Source organism: Podarcis raffonei, chromosome 16 (assembly GCF_027172205.1).
Source record: "Podarcis raffonei isolate rPodRaf1 chromosome 16, rPodRaf1.pri, whole genome shotgun sequence".
NCBI lineage: Eukaryota > Metazoa > Chordata > Lepidosauria > Squamata > Lacertidae > Podarcis > Podarcis raffonei.
In genome coordinates, this window is record NC_070617.1 from 41,056,640 (window position 1) to 41,076,628 (window position 19,989).

Here is a 19,989-nt window from a genome sequence, read left to right on the forward strand (position 1 = left end):
TCTGTGGGGGCTGAGCTCTCTCTGGAGAGCAGTCTGTCTGAGAATGAGCAAGGCAGCTTCGTTTTTGCTAGAGGCAGAAGCTGCAAGCATGCAGCTAGATTCTGCAGGTTTTTCTGTTTGTTATGCTTCTAAATAGTGTCAGAATAGAAGCACTGGTGTCGAGCTGAGTTATCGAAGACACCACGTCAACACAGACAAGCCATTTTACACTGCGAATGAACTCTGCTATTATCCGGCAACTGAGAGTGGCAGCGCGCGAGTGGAAGCGTGTGGGTGCCACTGGAGTTTGTCGTAGTGGCAATAAATCAAATTTATTGCAGGGCCGTTGCAGCAGACTCAGTGGGTCAAAGGATTAACGACCCACAAACTTTAACATAGTGAAATGAATTCACCTCTTCTCCCATCTCATAGATATTAATCATTCAGAAATGACCCAGGTACCAAGACTGCAGAATTCATTTAAGTTCTAGAGCAGGGACCAGATCTTCTGCTGTTTGCAGAAGTCCACAAGATTATCTACACAGGTGTGCTTGGTATGCATTGAGATGCCATCTATAAAGGTACAAGATACAGACAATGTCCTTTGTGTTAAAGCATCTATACTGCATGTGCTGGACACAAAGTCTGTGTGTCCAGGCACCCAGGAGGTTAGTATACCAAGACCACAAGCAACCTGTAGTGGGAATAAATCTGTATCTCTGCCTGGTACGAAGACTTGGATGAAATGCCAGGACTCCATTATCATCCATTCAGAGAGACAAGAAGGGGCCTGCATTTAAACCACATGCCTCAAGTACAAAGAGGAAACCAGAGTGTCCTAGGTACCAAGATTGTCTGTACTGAGGATGCTCATTACTGAGGATTGATCAGAGTGTGAGGCTGGCTGCACACGTGTTTCAGCACCAAGCTGAGGAGGGTGAACTGTGGAGTCATCGTGGATATGGAAGTCTCAGTCATCACTGGAAATGATGACACACTGGCTCTAGGCTGCCCAAAGCACAAGTTGTGAATGGAAGTGTCTGAGCATCCAAAAAAAAACAGATTGCTGGGCCGACTGCAGAGGCAAAAACAGAGGTTGGAACCGATCATTGTGCAGTTTTGGGGATATGACAGCTCTTGCTATCAGCCTTGTGCCATTTTGAGCTCAAACACTGTTGGCCCCAGTCGGTATCATCACAAAACTTGGGGATTGACAAACCTGGCAGCACTTGGATGGGATACAAACAGGAGTTGAGGCAACAGCCTTCAGCAAGATGGTCACCCAACATAGAGAACTGTGGCTGGGCATGGGCCACAACAGGGTTCAGCCTGAGCGCCATGTTCCCTTCTGAAAAACCTTCCTGAGATGGACCTCAGCGGAGCACATTTCTGTCAGGCACGGGGGGTGTTCCCACTTGAAAGTGGCACCCTGTAAGGTGCAGAAGCCACAATTTTGGACATTAAAAAAATGAAGGCAAAAGTATGGATTCCTGCATTGCAAGGGGGTTGGAAAAGGAAAGTTTCCAAATTCAGTTCCTTCTTTCCTTTCTCGCTTTGGATGACACACATATATTCAATGACAGGAAATAAAGTGAAATGAAATATATTTTGAGGATAAATATTTGTAAAGAGAGGGAGGGAGGGAGAGAGTTTTGCTTGAAAAGAAACTGAGGAGAAAGTGGAGGCCCCTGACTTGAGGAAGTCAGCTGGCACAGGGGTCCCCTCACTCTGGAACAGGGCTGCAAGCTCTTCTAAGCTCCAGAACCTTCTGGAATGCTGCTGTGTGGTTGCAGATCCCGCCTACATCACAGCACAGAGATCATAAGAGCATGAGGCAAGGAGGCCCATGGGCCAGGCCCTCACCTCTTGGCTTTGATCTCATATGCAGAAATCAAAACAGAACCCATTTTCCTTCCCTGTGCTCCCCTTGCACACACAAACACACGGCTGAGAGGGACTGCAGCTCACCAGGGAACTTCACTTGGTGAACGTGTACAATGCTGAGTTAATAATTACTGATGGGTAAAACACTAGGGTCTGTTCGTTTAACCTAGAACAGGTTAAGAGCTCTTTGAAATTTATACTATTCAAGCTTTCTTTTTATTTTCATGAGCTGGGCACAAATGGAGAGGTTAGGTACCTTTCTGAATCACACAGTGCCATTGGTTTTAGTAAATTAAACTGAGGCTGGGGCAGGGAGAGAGTTCTAGGCACATTCCATTAAGAAAACATTAAACACCCTCCTCCCACAATCCACATTTTGGACACAGTTTAGCAAAATGTCCATCACAGACATCACAGAGAAGATAGAAGCAGCCCACATACAGCATGCATCCACAGACCCCAAACAGTGGCATTCCCTGAGGTCCTGCCCACGCAGACCAGGTGCCCTTTGGAATCATGCCTCTGGGAGACCGAAGCCATTGTTTCCACAGGAAACGATTAACAATTGGAAGCAAGTGACAACATGCATCAACAGAACAAGAGGGAGGGATCTCTGCCTGCTGGGGCATGAGCGCAGGCAGGCACAAGGCACGGGCCTCAAAGCAGTGGCAGCAACCATCTCTGCAGCAGCGGACACAAGGCAGGGCTTAGGTCCAGCCTTAACCAACACACCCCTAGGAAGAGCAGCACCGGGCTCCCGCATCATCCCCAAAAACCCTTTCCTGTTTCAGCAGAGCCCTGAGATTACTGCAGCAGGTGTGCTCCTTGGAAACATTCATTGGTCCCCCGACCCCTCATCTTCTGGGGGCAGGTGAAGCTATCCTGGAAGATGCTATGCTCCAGAATGCTCCTGACTGCTGCCCCCAACTCCTTGACTGGTGCTGGACTGGCTGTGAGGAGGAAGGGGCACTCCGCAGCCAGCCTGCTTTCCCTGCCCCCTTGCAGCCATCCTCATTGCTGCCACTCCTTTGGACTTCTTTTGCTTCAAGGTGCCGTTTGCTTTCTAAGGCAGGCCCAGATGATCTCTGCAGGCAGCGGGGCTTGATGGCCCTCTCTGGGCTCCTGCCCAGCTGCAGGAGGGGGCAGAAGTGGCACGGTGGCTTGTTACGAACACTTTGTGGCATAGAGGCTGCAATGCACACTGCGGAAGGTGCCTTCTCCAGTTGACCACTTCAATGGGTGAGCAAAAGCTAAAGACAATTGTGAAGTCCAGCAGAGATCGCGAGGCACAAAGACAGGCTCCTGCTCTCATTAGTCACCAACCTGGCCTGGGCCTGGAGGATCACAGCCTGAAAAGACAAAGGAAGTGCCTCGAGTAGGCAGCCAGAGGGGAGGGCTTCCACAGCGACTACAAGCGGCTGAAATGTAGCAACCCCCAGTTTAGCCAAATCTGCTTCCCTGGAAGCCCCACAGCCTGTGCAGTAGCGCCCGTTCCTTCTTTCTGCTTGGGACCTTGCCATGGGTTCTGTGCTCCTGCATGCACAAAGGCAGCTGTCAAAGTGACACGCCACCCCACCCCACCGCCCCACAGCCAGCACACTCCCAGCAGGGCCAGGTAAGAGCCTGGCAGGCTGCTCTGCCCGACGTCCGGCAGGAACACATTTCAGAGTTCGCCATCCCTCATGAAGCATCTATGCAGATTAAAGAGCTGGTGTCCCACCTACAACACCTTTCCTGCACACCTGCTGGAGCTGCTGACTTACCCACCATCTGGGTGCCTCCTGCTGCTGCTGCCGCTGCCACCACAGCTGCCTCAGGACAGCTCAGGAGGGGGCTGGGAAAGAGCCCAAGGGCTTCCCCTTGCAGTAAGTCCCCCGGCTGATCCTGCAACAGCTCTCTGTGGGCCTCCCCTGGACCCAGGCAGAGTTGGTTTGCGGCTGCTGTTCCACGTGGCTCCTCCCAAGAGCGGCTGCTGCCACCGTGGCAATCCGTGTGAGGCAGGGGCAGCTCACAGTCCTGGTCCTCGGGAATTATGGAGATGCGCTGACCCAGGTCACATCCCCCCACGTAGCAGCCTGGCAAGGCAGAGGAGTCCTCTGGGCACGGCGTGTACTGCACGTTGACAGCATAGTCCTCGGCGGCATAGCAGCCAGGCTGAGTCAGGCAGCTGTTGCCGGCCACCTGCTTCTCTTCATAGAAGCAACAGGGCACAGCCTCGCATGTCCCCCCCTCTGTCCTAATACTGTACAGATCTTGGCTTCTTCCTGCCTGCGGCTCTCGCCCAGAGCCACACCCTGCCCAAAGAGGCGGCCCAAGAAGCAGCATGCTGCACTCAGCTGCCCTGCCCAGGGACTCCCGGGGCACAGGAGGGGCCTCAAAGCAGCAGGCGCAAGCCGGCTCCCGGAGTCCTCTGCAGGTCCGGCTGGCTCCCCCCGCCAGGCCCTCTAGCCCTCCCCCCTCGGGGATGGTGCCTGGAGGCTCCCGGTGCTCTAGCGAGGAGTTGCTGCTGTAGTTCATCTCCAGGCTGCAGTTGGAGAGCTGGTCCCCTGCGGAAGTGGCCAGCACAGGCAGGCAGTCGCTATCCACCACGTTTGGAGCAGGGGGCCCTTCCAGAAGAACCACGGTCCCTCTGCTTGCCCCACCCACCTCGCCCCCCCGACAGGGACTTTTGCTGCGGTAGATGTACGGGTCATAGTCACTGCTCAGGGAGCTGCGGAAGGTGGAGCAGCTCCCATAGACTCCCTGGTTGCTGACCTCGGTGCAGTCCACCATGGAGTCGCTGGAGGAGCAATGGCAGGGGCCCGAGCTGCTGCCGCTGCTGCTGCTGCTGTCGCTCCCAGGGCCGTCGGCCAGGTAGCCGCTGCAGACGGAGCGGTGGCCGTGGTAGCAGCTGAAACTGGAGGTGCTGCCGCTCTCCAGGCGGGAGGAAGGCGCAACGTGGACCACAGGGGCGAAGAGCCTGCCGCTGCCGCCCCCACCGCCCACAGGCTGGAAGGCACGCGAGGGGCCCTTGGCAGCGACGCCCAGGGGCAGCTGTCCGTTCTGCTCTGGGTAGCTAAGGCCTTGGAAATAGTAGTGCTGGAACATGGTTTCGTACTGGGAGAAGCAAGCTGGCTTGGAGAAGTGGTGGCTGCTGAACTTGGGCCTTCGGAAGGTGTGAATGGCTGGGTAGGCCCTGTGCTCCACCCCGCACTGGTGCGCGTTCAGAGCATGGTCCAAGTGGATGGGCTGGTAGCTCCGGAGGAAGGCCGGGGCCTCCCCGTGCCGGTCCACTGTCAGGACGGTAATAGGGTTCCCGTGGGGGTCCATGCTGGTTCGTGTGGGGTAAGTGGTGACCTGGCTGGCTCTGTGAACTCGGCCCGGGTAATGGACGGGCAGGATCATGCGCTGCTGGTGCTGACGGCTGCGCATCTGATTGGCAAGGTCGTCACACACCTGGCCGGTGGCACCCTTCTTTTGCTCTGTGCAGAAAATGAAAGACGAGTCAGAGAAAGCTCTTGCAGCAAGGGCACAGGGCACCTGCCCATCAGATGCCCCTACAGACCACCCAAAGAACTCCGGGGGGGGAGAGACTTCAACAAAGATGTCCTACCATGCTGGAAGGTGCATTTCCCCTCCCGTTCCAGCTCTACTCCCAAGTATTTGTCCATTTAGCCTTTCATGGAGATGAGAGCAAGAGCCATCTCCCTTGGTGGGCAGGAATGGACCTCATCTTCCTCTTCCCCTGGGACACGTGCAGTGCTACAGAACACGGCAAGTGCCTGGACTCACCAATGATGTTGTGGCGGCAATGCGGGCAGGTGTGGTGCTGCAAAAGCCACGGGTCCACACACTTCCTGTGGAACCGATGAGTGCAGGGAATGACACGCAGCTCCTGTGGAAGCAAACGGGAGCTGAAGGGTTGGAAGCAGCCATGGATGGGGCCTTTGTCTAGCTGGCTTCTGGCTCATTCAGAGCAGCTCAGAGATTGGGCTGGATGCGGCTTCTCAAACCAGGACCAGGCACACATCCTGGCAAGCTCAGGTGATAGGGAGATGCTCAGCCAGGTGCCCCCTCAAAGGGCAGCAAATGGCATGAATAGGGCCCAGAGCCCCTTTTCCTTGCAGAACAAGCCCCCCCCACCATGCAGCCAGGAAGACTCTTGTGTTGCAAGCAGATGCCAGAGGCTCTCTTGTCACAGCACACTCAAGACACCCACCAACAGCAACAGGGAGGCCAGCTGCCTTGATAGAAGCTTCTGATGAAAAGCAGCGCAGAAAGTGTTAACACCCTAGATCAGGGGTAGGCAAACTAAGGCCCGGGGGCTGGATCTGGCCCAATCGCCTTCTCAATCTGGCCCACGTACGGTCTGGGAATCAGCGTGTTTTTACATAAGTAGAACGTGTCCTTTTATTTTAAATGCATCCCTGGGTTATTTGTGGGGCCTGCCTGGTGTTTTCGCATGAGTAGAACGTGTGCTTTTTCTATGGCAAAGAAAGGCCACCTGTTCTCTTTCTCACCTCCCCGTCCAGGTACTTCTCGAGGCAAATGGCGCAGTCAGAGGTGGAGCTGCTGCTCAGCGTGTCCAGGGCACCGCAGCTGCCTTCGCTGGGCCCTTTCAGCTTAGACTTGAACTTCCGTGTCTCCATCTTCTCAAGGGCCTGCACAGCAAGCCTGTTCATGGAATTCTGCAAGAGGAGAAAGACAAGGGCATTCCTGGGAAGCAGAAGCGGGGCACCCCACAGTGGCAGCCCCCGTTCGCTCAACCCCTGCATCACATTCTCAGCGCCAGGGTCAGGCCCAGGGGTAAAGCAATGGCTGGGGGTCTCCCCAGGCATGACACATGCCATGAAGGGGGTGGGAATGGACATCTCCTCCTTTCCACCGGGCCACAGTATGGACTTCCTCCAGATGTTAACGGAATCACAGAATGGTACAGATGGAAGGCACCCCCCAAGGGCCATCACAACTAATCTCACGCTGCTGAGCCCCAGCTCCCCTCAGCAGCAGCTCATATGGCCAACGACCAGAGACAATGGGGATCTGAGGCCAACATCGGGGGGGGGGCTGGAGCTGTTCCCCACCTCAAAGTAGTGTAATGCAGGGCCTGTTGCCTGCAGAGAGCCCATCCTGAAGCATGGAGGATCTGGGCAACACCCCTCCCGGCACCGTGTGCCCCCACTGGTTGCATTTGCACTTGGGGCAAGCCTCCCTCCACATTTAGGATGGCACTGACTGGCACTCACTGAGGATCCACATGCCATGAGGCTGTCCCTGCCAGCAACTCAGGCATGGCTGCCAATGGGACCCTCCAGGAAATGCAAGAGCAAAAGCAATCGACATTAGCACGTCAGGAAGGCTTTGAAATTACTACAAATGCATTTGCCAACAATGCCATAAACCTGCCTGTGCTAATTAAACCAACTCCCAAAACATAACCTAGGACATTTCCAGACTACATTGACCAGCCAAACGAAAGCAGAGGTGATCCTTTGAGGCCGCCTTCAGTTCCCAAGCCAGAAGAGGAGCTACTTTTCTTTTCACCCAGAGACTGTTTACCCCAGTGATCTTGAGCAACCCTGCATGTTTCTACCCGCTCCCTCCAGAAGGTGCCTTTCCCCCTCTTCCCTTTTAAATCCCTCACCTTCTCCAGTTCTTTTTGTCTCTTTGTAGCCTGCTTTCCCACTGCAGGAGCCTCCATCAGGACAGGACTGGTGCTTCGGGCTTTGTTGAAATGGCTGCTGGTGGTCATGGCAAGGAGGAAGCCAAGAACTCCCGCCTGGCCCATTAAATTGGCCAGCCCTGGGCACCCAAGAATCAGGGCAGACTCTAGGCCCACCTCACAAAGCCAGAGGCAGCAGTAGGGCAGGTCTGCCCAGAAGGCCCCTCACACCCCAAGGCAGCGGAGGCCAAAGCATTTCTTGCCAGGAAGCTGCCTGCTGCCCCCTTTCCAGAGCAGCCCCTCTTCTCCAGAGGAAGAGATTCACCTTCCCAGCAACACACGGCTAGAGGCCCAGGCAGTTCTTACTTACCTGGCTCCGGCGCTGCTTCAGTTTGATCTTGACCAGAAGAACAAGGCACACGAGAGAGACCACCACGAAAAAGGCCAAGAAAATCCCCATGTCGAAGTATTCGGTAGGTTGCTTAGAAGAAAAATCAGGGAGAGGAGGAGGCAAGAGATGGACAAAGATCAGCAGGGTTAGCTTTTTTCCAGCACAATGGCATACACCTTTTGGATACATTCAAAGCAGGCAGAGATTTTTCAGCGGGCAGCAGCAGCTGACATCTTGAACTAAACTGGAACGGTTAAAGTTTGAGGTAGGCCACACCCAAAAGACTCCAAAAGGAATCCCAAGGTTTCAGAGTTTGCTGAAAGCTTTCATAAGAAATTCTCCAGGGTTTGTGCATGCACAGAACCTGTTTCCTATTCCTCTGACAAGTGTGTGTTTGCTGTTTGCAAAGATTTGTCCCTGGCTGGAAGTGAGCTGAATGCCAGGTGAAACCCCACCTCAGAGACCTGGTTCACAATCCTTGCCTGCAACGTGCCTTGGGCACAAAAGGTCCGGGTTCAATTCCTGACAACTTCAGGTAGCATTGGGAAAGATCTGTGGCTTGAAGAATCGCAGAGAAGCTCACTGCTCGGCAGCGTCAATGATACTAAACTAGATAGACCAAAGGTCTGACTCTGCATAAAATAGTTCTCTGTGCTCTCACTCTGTGAAAGGGAATTCTACATCCCAAAGCCTGGTGCTAATTCAGTCCATTTCTCTTCTGTGATGCATCAAGAGTTGAAATCAGCACCCTTCCCCATTACTAAAATCTCTGAGCAAACATTTTCATGACTGAATCAAGCCAGCTTTAGAAGAAGAGGGCTTTCACATATGAAAGCCTCAACTTTTCATTGGGAAGTGATTTGCTCCTGTGAGATTAGTTTTCATGGAAAGGCACTTTCAAAGACCCCACCCCACCCCCAATACAAGGACTTTGCCCATTCACTCAAGTGCCTTCTTGAGCAACCATCACCCACCTGCCCACCAAGACCCAATCCCCCTGCCCAGCCTCCTACTAGGAATTGCTATGTCCAGCTCCACAAGCCTCTGTCTGGGCTGGCGACTCTTTCTTCCACTAGCTACTGGCTTCAGGGCACCCACTGATAACTGTGCCCTCTTCATTTGGAGGTGACAAGACTTCTTTCCCATGCAGCTGTTAACTGCAAGAACCATTTCTATAGCATGCCACTAGAAAGCAATTGCTTGGATTTCATTAGGCTCTTCTGAAGGCAGGGGAGGGTTGGGCTGCTTTTAACTGTCTAGTACTAAGAGGTGAAAGTCCCTGAAGAATGTTTACTCAACCCAAACATGTTTCTGGAAGCGCAGGCTTCACTCCAACCAGCCGGAAGTGATATCTGTATGCTCAGCCTTCCCCTGGAGCGAGGCAGAGTGCCACTGGGTCAGAATCTTACAGCTCAGCTTCGCCAAGAAATCCCTAAAAATGACCTTGACAAACTACACACTTTCAGCTCCATTTGCAAAAAAGAGGAAGTGAGAAAAGAGGCAGAATTCTAACTTAAGAAGACCAGCCCTCCACGGATGCCATGAGGTCAGTCCAGTGGTGGGTCCTTGGGGGACCCTGATCAGCCCCTGGGCCAAGAGGCGAGAGCCAAACAACCAGAAAAGGGACCAGGTGTTCTGGAGCATGTTGCAGTCTATTCAACTGGGGGGAGGGAATTATATTTTAATCTGAAGGTTAATTTCCTAAACATTTCTATTATTTTTTCTTAACTTAAGGTTAAATACTAAGATCCCAGCTAGGCTTGCAGGGCTCTGCCCACCAGTTAGCAGGCTGCAATAAAGAGGGGAGCAGCCCACAGAAAGCCCCTGACAGGGGCCTGCCGGGTCGCCTTACCGGGGGAGGCCGGTGCTGAATCCTGGCCCGGGCAACCTTCTGCTTGTTGACAATGTTCATCAATTTGACAGCATCTGCTCCTTTCACATACACAATGGGCCTTTTCAGGGGGTCTTCCAAGCCCTGGTTCAACTAGAACAAAATGGCGAAAGGTTAAGCTACTCCCCGCAAATCAACCTTTTTCTGGCAAAGAAGCAGATTGCAGGCTCACCAGGAAACACCAGTCCCCCATCAGCAGAGGACCAACAACTGTACAAACAAATGATGAGCACGCTCCCCTTTCCCAGTACAAACACACTTGATACTGCATACCTGGTCAATTGCATCTGGGTTCTCAGATACGTCAAAGATGACAGCTGTGGCCCCTCTCTGAACTGCCCGCTTGGCCTACAGGAAGTGGAGAGGGAAAGATGGAGGGAGAGAGAGAAAGAGAATCAACTCCAGCCCACTTGCCTTCCCAGCCTGTCAAGAGCAGCTCAAGGAGGAGGAAAAAATCCCCTCCCAAGAAAGGCAGCTCCTTGCACTGGCCACAAGAGGTCAGCCATGAGCTGGACAAGCCTCCACTTGATGCCCCAAAGCGCTTTGGGCAGATCATCTCCAGTGGCAGGAACTGCCCCTCAAATCCCATGTCATCCGAAGACACAAAGGCCACAAAGGCCGCTGCTCTTCAAAGGAAAACTCAACCCTCTGCAGTGTTGCATGAAGTCTTTCCCTTCCTCTCCGGCCTTTTGTGTAGTTTTGACCACACAAACTGTGCCCAACAACCTCATCCTTGTCCACCCCCTCCTGAAAGGGCACACTAGCCTAACCTACTTGGAGGGGGGGTGCAAAGAGCAGAGATTTCAAAGCACATCATTCTCAGAGCCACCCCACCCCTGCTCATAAAACAACACCGGCACACCCCCCCCCATCTTCAACTCTTTGGGTCTGCTACTGGAACAGTCCAGGGCAGTTATGCCAAGGCTGATGCCACCCCGACGATAGCTCCTCTGTTGAGTAAGAACGGAAGCCAGGATGACACACACACACACACACCCCACGCCCTTGCCCGGCTTGAGAGCCCCCACCCCAGAGCGAGAGATTTGGGTGGCTTGCCCAGGCGGGGAGGCTCCACTCCTGCATTCCAGTGTGCTCCGCGCTCCACAGCTTCGCTGCAACTTGGCCTGACCTTCCAGGTTTCCCTGGCAGGAGATCAAAGCAGAGAAGCCACAAACACACCACAGAATGCAGAGTCCTCCTCCCTCCCTCCCTCCCTCCCTCTTCCATTTCCTCCTCTGCTCTGCTCTCAAGCAAGCTTTGAAGCCACAGGAGCAGCAGCAGCAGCAGCAGCATGGAGCAGGCTGGAGCCTCAGCCCCCTCCATGCAACTTGGCCAGCCCACCACCTGCTGGGGGGGGTGACGGGACTACACAGGTGGCTGCCTGCCTGCCTGCCCCACCACAAGAAGGAAGAATAGGAAGAGGTGAAGGCCTTCCCCCGCCCCTCCCTGGCAGGGTAACTGAAGTGCAAAGAGGCCTTTGATAGCCCCCCCAGCTGAATCCCTCCCCCGCCCCAGAGAAGCGACTGGGAGGGGAGGGGAGAGCTAGAAAGATAGGCAAGTGGTGGTCCTTCACCTTCCATCCCTGGAGGGGGGCTGCTCTCCTCCTCTGCCTGCAGCCCAGGGCTCCCTGTGGATGGGCTATAGGTGAACCCCCCTTGAAAGAGGAGCTGGGTTGGCCAGCCTTCAAACAGAGGTGCTTGGAAAACTGCCTGCCCCAGGCCTTTTGACACTTGGCTCAAAGTATCCTGGAGCCCAAATAAGTGAGAGCAGAGGAGGGGGGCGCTTGCGGCCCTCACACAGCCAGCTCCCCAGGGCTACTGACTCATGGCAGGATTCCCTTTCTGCTTTTATACCAGGGGCAGCAGCAGTTCTTAGAACAGCATTTCCAGAGTTTTCCCCTTGAAGGCAGCCTCAGCTCGCATGAGATACCTGCCATCTGGTACAAGACACAGAGCCTTGGAAGGAATGCCATCCATTTCTGCTGCTGCTTCGGGCGAAGGAGATTCCCTGGCAACCTCCAGAGCAGCACTGGGGGGGGGGCAGCTTGGCAGGTTTTTGCTCCAGGTCCAAAAAAGGAAAGGGGGGCAGTTGCACCCTGGGCTGCCCGCCATGCGCACGGATGGGCTGGACAAAAGCGGTGCCCTCTTTTCGAAGGCAGAATCTGGTCCCCCAAATGCTGCACGGACAAGGAGGAGGAGGAGGAGGAGGAAAAGAACAAGGGAGCCGGCAGTGACGAGTCTAAGGCGGCTCCTCCTCCTCAGCGCCAATTTCACTGGCAGCTTTGTGAGCAAGGCTCAGTGCCGACACCTGACCAAGGCTTCATCTTGAAAGCAGGATCAGGCCACCTTAAACAGCCATTGCTTCCTGGGAACTGCAGCTTGTTCAGGGTGCTGGCAGTTATTAGAACACCCCCATTCCCCTCTCAGAGCTGCAGCTCCCAGAGTTTTATTTTATTATATTTATTTATTAAATTTGTATTCCACCCTTCATCTGAAGATCACAGGGCAGTACACAACCTAAACATGCAAAATGAGAAGACAAAATGCACACCAAAACAACAACAACAACAAATCCTGGGAAGAGGGACCATAGCTCTGTGAGGGGACTAAGGTGAATAGGGCTGTGTGTGAATCTGAACTTCTTCTGTAGTTTATTACTATGGATCATGGCATAGGGAAGAAAAATGACATAACTCTAATATGACAGGAGACGCTCCATGAGGACCTTGGTATGTCCAGAAGGCATTCAGGAAACATCCTGAGCTCCTTCCACCTTGCATAAAGGCAACACATGTAAAATTAGTTGTCATTGCAGTCTCTTCACCACCTGAATGGGGGCCATCAAGATAATGGCTAACACAACTTGAAGTCAGAGAGCAGACAAAAGATAACCAGTTCAGTCACAGCCCTCTAGGATGATTTTATTTCAAACGCTAAATTTGGAAGGTGAGTGAGGTGAAGCTGGGCAGGAACTCTGGGGGAAAGACAACAGGACTATTGGAAATGGTATAAATTGCTCATCTCAAGGCCACTGGGATGCCTTGACCAAGGTCAGCTGGCTCCCCCAGACCCACAGAGGACCTTCATTCAGTGATCCCAAGGAAGAACAGGGATCCTCTTCCTCCCCTCCCTTTCCATTTCTTAACTTAGGAGCAGTGTGGGTTCTGTTGCCAAAACTGTCACGCTCATGTTCCTATAGACTTTTGAAAAAATGGAATAATCTTCCACTCTTCAGATCAAGGTGTGGGTACATTGCAGGATTTCCTGGCTCCTTAAACTGTAATTTTGCTGTCTGCAGCAGTTTTATAGGCGTCTCCCCACTTACCTGCATTCAACTTGCCAGGAAATAGTGAAACCAATCAATTTAAACTGCAAAAATGGCGTGAAAAGAGCAGCAAAACAGCTAGCAATCCCAGGAGCCTTTGCAACTGCAATCCCTCTGCCCCAGAGCCATAGCTAGGAGATCTTGCGCCCCTGGCAGAACCGTACGGATTGTGCCCCCTAGCGACGGACAAATTAGCTCTTCTTTTCGCCTCTCCCCCAACCCCCCCTTCACCCATTCAATTCCTCATGCACTTCACCTTGTAATGAATTTTTTCACAGAAAACCCAATATTTAATTTATTATTTCTTAATAAAAAGTTTCCGCAAAGAAAATGACATTTTGATGTGAGTTGAGAGGGTTTTTAAAATGTAATTCAATTGTAAAACAATACAGATAGGTCTAAATGAGACATACAAACAATAACATACAAACTGATTTGTTCCACAATGATAATTTTACATTATAATACCATATTAAAAAAAATCTGGGAGAGGAGATCCCAGCAAACTTTAGGGGTGCCAAAATTATCAATCTCTTTAAAAAAGATGACAGAACGGATTGCAGAAATTATTGAGGCATCTCTTTATTGGCTGCGGCCAGCAAAATTATTGCAAGGATCTTAGCAAACCGTCTCCTAACAAGGCGACCCGCCCTGAATCCCAAAATGGTTTTAGATCTTCTAGGGGGACAGTGGACATGATTTTCACTGCTTGACAGCTTCAAGAAAAATGCAGAGAGCAAAACCAACCCTTCTATATGGCATTTATTGACTTAAGACCTTCAACACTGTAAATCGTAATGCCCTGTGGACTGTCCTGAAAATTGGCTGCCCAGATAAATTTGCGAACATCATTCGGCTCCTCCATGATAATATGACAGCAACAATCGCAGATAACAATGGCTCCCAAAGTGAACCATTCACAGTGGGATCAGGTGTTAAACAGGGTTGTGTTATCGCCCCAACTCTATTCATTACAGTGGTATCTCTGGTTACAAACTTACTTCATTCCGGAGGTCCATTCTTAACCTGAAACCATTCTTAATCTGACGTACCACTTTAGCTAATGGGGCCTCCCGCTGCTGCCGCGCCACCACGGCACAATTTCTGTTCTCATCCTGAGGTAAAGTTCTTAACCTGAGGTGCTACTTCCGGGTTAGCGGAGTCTGTAACCTGAAGTGTTTGTAAACCGAGGTACCACTGTGTTTTCATTGCCATGATCCTACAATTTGTCAATGGGAGACTCCCTTCTGGAGTAGAAATCATATATCGAACAAATGGAAAACTCTTTAATCTGAGCAGGCTGAAAGCAAAGAGTAAGGTAACTTCAGTCATAGAGCTTCAGCCTGCTGGTGACAACGCAGTGTGCGCACACTTAGAGAAGGACCTCCAAACTATCCTAAGTATCTTCGCAGAAGCTTGCGAAAAGCTTGGCCTATCGCTCAACACCCAAAAAACCAAAGTGCTGCACCAACAAGCACAAAACAATCCCTCTGCAGCACCACAAATCCAACTCAATGGTGTGATGCTGCAAAATGTCAATCACTTCTCCTACCTGGGCAGTTATCTTTCCACAAGGGCCGACACTGATGCCGAAATCCAGCATCGCCTAAGCTCTGTGAGTGCAGAGTGTCTGAGGACTGGGACATTGGCAGGGAAACCAAAATGCTTGTTTACAAAGCTATTGTACTACCAACCTTACTGTATGCTTGTGAAACATGAACTACTTATAAACGCCATCTCCAACTCCTCAAAAGATTCCATCAACTGTGTCTCCAAAAATGTTTACACATCACTTGGGAAGAGAGGCAAACTAATGCCAGTGTACTGAAAGAAGCAAAGCTCACCAGTGTCAAAGCAATTATTCTTCAACATCAACTTCACTGGACTGGTCATGTTGTGCGGAAGCCTGATTATCGTCTTCCAAAGCAGCTACCCTATACCAAACTTAAAAATGGAAAGCGTAATGCTGGTGGTCAACAAAAGAGGTTTAAAGACTGTCTCAAGGCAAATCTTTAAAAATGGAGTATAAACATCGACAACTGGGAAACACTGGCCTGCGAGTGCTCCAACTGGAGAACAGCCTTGACCAAGGGTGTCGTGGGCTTTGAAGACACTCGAACTCAGGACGCAAGGGAGAAACGTGCTAAGAGGAAGGCAGGCTGGGCAAACCTTCACCATGATGAACTCCTGCCAGGAAACCAACGTCCCCACTGTGGAAGGACGTGTGGATCCACAGTCACTTACTGTGTTAAAACCGTGGTTACGGAAAACAATCTTACTCGGCTACGAGGGATTGTCAAAGAAGAAGAAAATATGATGTAAAATGGCCTGAGGGGGCCCAGTGCTCCCAGGCTGCAACTCTGCAGATTACAGAATCATAGAATCATAGAGTTGGAAGAGACCACAAGGGCCATCGAGTCCAACCCCCTGCCAAGCAGGATGGTCACCCAGCCAAGGCTTCAGGGAACTGAAAGAGACAACATGAAAGCCTTGCCCAGGTTTGCTCCTCCTTGGGGCTCGAATGAGGAGAGGGAGCAAGGACAAGAAAGGAAAGGAAAAAGGAAAAGGAAAGGAAAGGGAAAAAAGGAAAGATGAGACAGTTTCTCCAGCCAAGCCGGAAAAAGTGTCTTTCCTGTAAGAGCAGAGGCAGGCAATTAGAGAGGATCCTTAACTTCGCACACAAGAGAGAGAGAAAAAGAGTACAGGAGCAGAGCAGAAATAGGAGAAATACAGGGCAAACTGTCTTGTATTGAATCAACATAGGAGACAACTTTGAAAGAAGGAACAATCCTATATTAAACAGGACAGGTGGTAACCCTTTACCCCACCCCTTTGATAATTCTCAATGGAAAGTTCAGTTCTCATTACAGTGATACCTCAGGTTACAGACGCTTCAGGTTAGAGACTCCGCTAACCCAGAAATAGTACCTCGGGTTAAGAACTTTACCTCAGGATGAGAACAGAAATCGTGTGGCGGCGGCAGCAGGAGGCCCCATTAGCTAAAGTGGTGCTTCAGGTTAAGAGCAGTTTCAGGTTAAGAACGGACCTCCAGAACGAATTAAGTTCTTAACCCGAGGTACCACTGTACCGGTAATTGATGGAGAACAGTTTTTTAAAAAACAAACAAACAAAATGTTGTTATTTGTAAAATTTATATCTTGAAGCAACTCTCTAAGCTATGTGGACCCTCTTGCTTATTCCCGAGTGGTGGTGACCTGGCCTTCTGTCTCAAAAGTCCCACCCTGGTGGGAAAGATCCAGAGCAGCGGGCGGCGCTTGGCTCTTCCATGGGGATGAGAGGCAGTCCCTGGAGAGAGAGAGAGGCTCCGGGGTCTGCCGTTGCGGCTGGGCCTCTCCCCGCCCCAAAAGCCCTTCAGGATGGCATCAATCCGCACAGGCCACGCGCCCCTTCGCAGCCCTCCTACAAGGCAGAAGAGCACCTACGAAATTAAGGGAGAAACGGCAAGGCTGCTGCTCACTTGCTTTAAGTTCACATTAAATGCGAGGGGTGTGAGAATCCGGAGCCTGGAGAGGGGGCGTCCGTTTGCGCCTTCCTGACCCCGTTGTGCTTTCGCCAGTCCTCTGTTTCTCCTGGGGCGATGGTGGGCTCAGCCCCTGGCGGCGGCTGCCAGCAGATGGGACTGGCAGGTGGTGGGCCCCTCCTGGGGTGCACCCGGGGAGGGGGGCAGCCGTGTGGATCCCACCTTCCTCCTCGGGGGAGGTAAGGGAGCACCCGGTGACTGCGCACAAACTCTGCGGGGGCTGCAACTGCCTCCCCCGCTCCACCCCACCCCAGGAGAGTCAGCGCTTTGGAGAGCGCAAGGCGAAGGCTCAGCCCATTCCCTCAAAGTCTGGGGTTATTAAGGGGTGTGGTTGGGGGGGCTGCCTCTCCCTATGATTTTGCGCGCCCCCTCGCCTGCACCTGCCCAGCCTCGCACTCACTCCCCGGTGTCACCAGGGCTCCAAATGCGCCTGAGAGCAGAGCAGGAAGGCGGGACAGGCACAACCAAGCATGATGGTGGGGAGGCGGAGCCGGCGCAGAGGCGGCCACCAGGTTTGGTTGCGGTGGCAGATGGGTTTGAGTAGCGCTGGATGGAGCGGTGGTTGCCGGGCACGAGCCCTCCTCTCCTCCAGCACCAGCCAACCACCCCGGCACAGCCCCGAGGGTGGAAATGGTCCCGAGCAGCGCTGGGAGCATGCCGGAAGCCGCCTGGAGCCTCCTGCAGCGCTGGGGTGCCAGTTTCAGGAAAGGCACCGACTTTGATTTAGCGCCCCCCTGTCACCTGCGCCTCTGGCGGCCGCCCACTTCGCCACCCCCTCGCTACGGCCCTGCTCTGCACCAAACTTTGAGGCCTGTGGAAAGCTGGAGTCCGACAGATTTTTGGTGGAGTTTTGCTTTTTAGATGGTGCTCCCCACTATATGTGATTTCACATGTAAGCGCAGTACCTGGGAACGTAACCCCCGCAGAAGTGGGGAGACACCTATATCTATTTTGTCAATTTCATTTCATGTAAAAAACAACCTTCTTTTCCTTTTGTGTAATAATAACTTTTTGTGGGCATAAGGGTTAAGGGTAAAACACGTATTCATAAATGGAAAGCAGGCTATAGCTCCAGCAAAAACATCCAAAACTCTTTGACAGTATGTGTATCTCACCACGAGTGGTGACACACATACATGTTCAGGCACACAGTAACACTAACAGCTCTCAGCACCCTGAGAAAACCACACCTTCCAGGATTCTCTGGGACATGCCATGGCTGCTTTAAAGTGGTATGAAGCTGCTGCAAATGTATAGGTGCAGATGGGAGCGAAGATGACCCTGACGAAAACCAGCGGACACTGAACAGAGCAGGTGCCTCTGCTGCTCATCTCCTGGCAAGTGCTGGGCCCCCTGAAAGACGATGCTGCTCCAATAATAATAATAATAATAATAATAATAATAATAATAAATTTACATGCCGCCCATCTGACTAGCTTGCCCCAGCCACTCCAGGCAAACAAAAATAGTAAAAACACAACAAAACATCACACACTAGAAACTTCCCTGAAGGAGGGCTGCCTTCAAATGTCTTTTAAAAATCGCGTAGCTGTTTATCTGTTTGACATCTGCTGGGAGAGCATTCCACAGGGCGGGCGCCACTACCAACAAGGCCCTCTGCCTGGTTCCCTCTGTGCTTTGAGGAGGAGGTGTGCATCTCCTCTAACATTGCAGAGCGGCCAACTGGGAGAGATGGGGGTGTGGATAAGAGCAAGAACCATTCCACCAGCCAGATGCAAATCAACAGCTCCATTTTTCTTTCTATGACTGAATGCTTGGAATTTTTACTTCTCAGATGTGGGGTGGGGCACAGAGAAAGAGAGGGCCACCCACCCCACCTGCAGCCACGTTCTGTGCAACTGCAGCATTGCAACACCCTTCCGCCACCACTGCAGGATCAGGACCTCAAAAGAGAGGGACCAGAAATTGCACTGGCACCATTAATAACTTGCAAAGGTCTACCACAGTTCCTAGGAAGACGTGCAGTGAATGTGATCCACGCGATGGTCACCTCCAGACTGGATTATTGTAACTCACTCTATGTGGGGCTGCCCTTGAGACTGACCCAGAAACTCCAGCGGGTGCAGAATGCCGCGGCGAGACTCCTTATGGGGTCTTCCCTGCAAGATCATATTCATCCGGTACTATACCAGCTGCACTGGCTCCCGCTGGAGTACAGGATCAGGTTTAAGGTGCTGGATTTAACCTTTAAAGCCCTATACCGCCTAGGACCCTCGTACCTACAAGACCGCCTCTCCTGGTATGTCCCACGGAGGACCTTACGGTCTTCAAACAAAAACATCTTGGAATATTTAGGGGTCAACATGACTGCTAAGAATGTGAATTTATTTAAGGATAATTATGAAAAATGCTGGATTGAAGTGAAAAAGGACTTAGAAACATGGTCAAATTTGAAGTTATCACTGTTAGGCCGAATTGCTGTGATAAAAATGAACGTATTGCCAAGGATGCTGTTTTTGTTTCAAACATTGCAAATCTTGGACAAAATGGACTGTTTCAAGAAGTGGCAGAGAGACATCTCCAGATTCGTCTGGCAGGGCAAGAAGCCTCAAATAAAATTTAAGATATTAACTGATGCTAAAGAAAGAGGTGGATTTGCCCTGCCAGACCTTAAACTTTATTATGAATCAGCCGCTTTTTGTTGGCTGAGAGAGTGGCTGCTTCTTGAAAACACTGATGTGTTGGACTTAGAAGGTTTCAACAATGTATTTGGTTGGCATGCATATTTGTGGTATGACAAGGTTAAAGCACATAAAGCGTTTAAAAACCATATTGTCAGAAAAGCACTGTTTAATGTCTGGATAAGATATAAGGACTTGTTAGAAAATAAAACCCAAAATGGTTGTCACCAATGGAAGCGAAGGCTCAGAAAAAACTCAATATGGAGGCCAAATGGCCGAAATATTGGGAAATTCTGGAACAAGAGGGAGACAGAATAAAACTGCAGAGCTTTGAAAAATTAAAAAACAGAGTGCGAGACTGGCTCCATTATTACCAAATAATGGAGGCATATAATTTGGACAAAAAACTTGGCTTCCAGGTGGAAAAATCAAAATTGGAAACAGAATTGTTAGATCCCAAAATTAAGAATTTGTCAAGAATGTATAACTTGCTGTTGAAATGGAACACTCAGGATGAAACGGTGAAATCTGCTATGATTAAATGGGCACAAGATGGACACAACATCATGATGGCTGACTGGGAACAGTTATGGACCACAGGTATGAAGTTTACGGCATGTAATGCCTTAAGAGAGAATTTAATGAAAATGATTTACAGGTGGTACGTGACACCAGTCAAGCTTGCAAAAATTTACC

The 19,989-nt window shown here is 51.3% G+C and overlaps 1 protein-coding gene across 2 annotated transcripts in view; it reads right to left on the bottom strand.

Moving 5' to 3' along the window:
* Nucleotides 1-1,495: 1,495 nt before the first annotated feature.
* ZNRF3 (zinc and ring finger 3) overlaps nucleotides 1,496-19,989 on the bottom strand; it is a 67,963-nt gene continuing 49,469 nt past the window's right edge. Inside the window, exons 3-9 of one of the 2 annotated variants that reach the window (XM_053369991.1) lie at nucleotides 10,060-10,134; nucleotides 9,748-9,879; nucleotides 7,875-7,985; nucleotides 6,363-6,530; nucleotides 5,635-5,737; nucleotides 3,627-5,324; nucleotides 1,496-3,212 (exon numbers count right to left, since the gene is read on the bottom strand). In XM_053369991.1, the coding sequence (XP_053225966.1) occupies nucleotides 3,175-3,212; nucleotides 3,627-5,324; nucleotides 5,635-5,737; nucleotides 6,363-6,530; nucleotides 7,875-7,985; nucleotides 9,748-9,879; nucleotides 10,060-10,134 (2,325 nt within the window). In that variant the 3' untranslated portion in view covers nucleotides 1,496-3,174. Of the gene's footprint in view, nucleotides 5,325-5,634; nucleotides 5,738-6,362; nucleotides 6,531-7,874; nucleotides 7,986-9,747; nucleotides 9,880-10,059; nucleotides 10,135-19,989 lie in introns of both variants that reach the window. The other variant, XM_053369990.1, reaches the window with a different exon arrangement.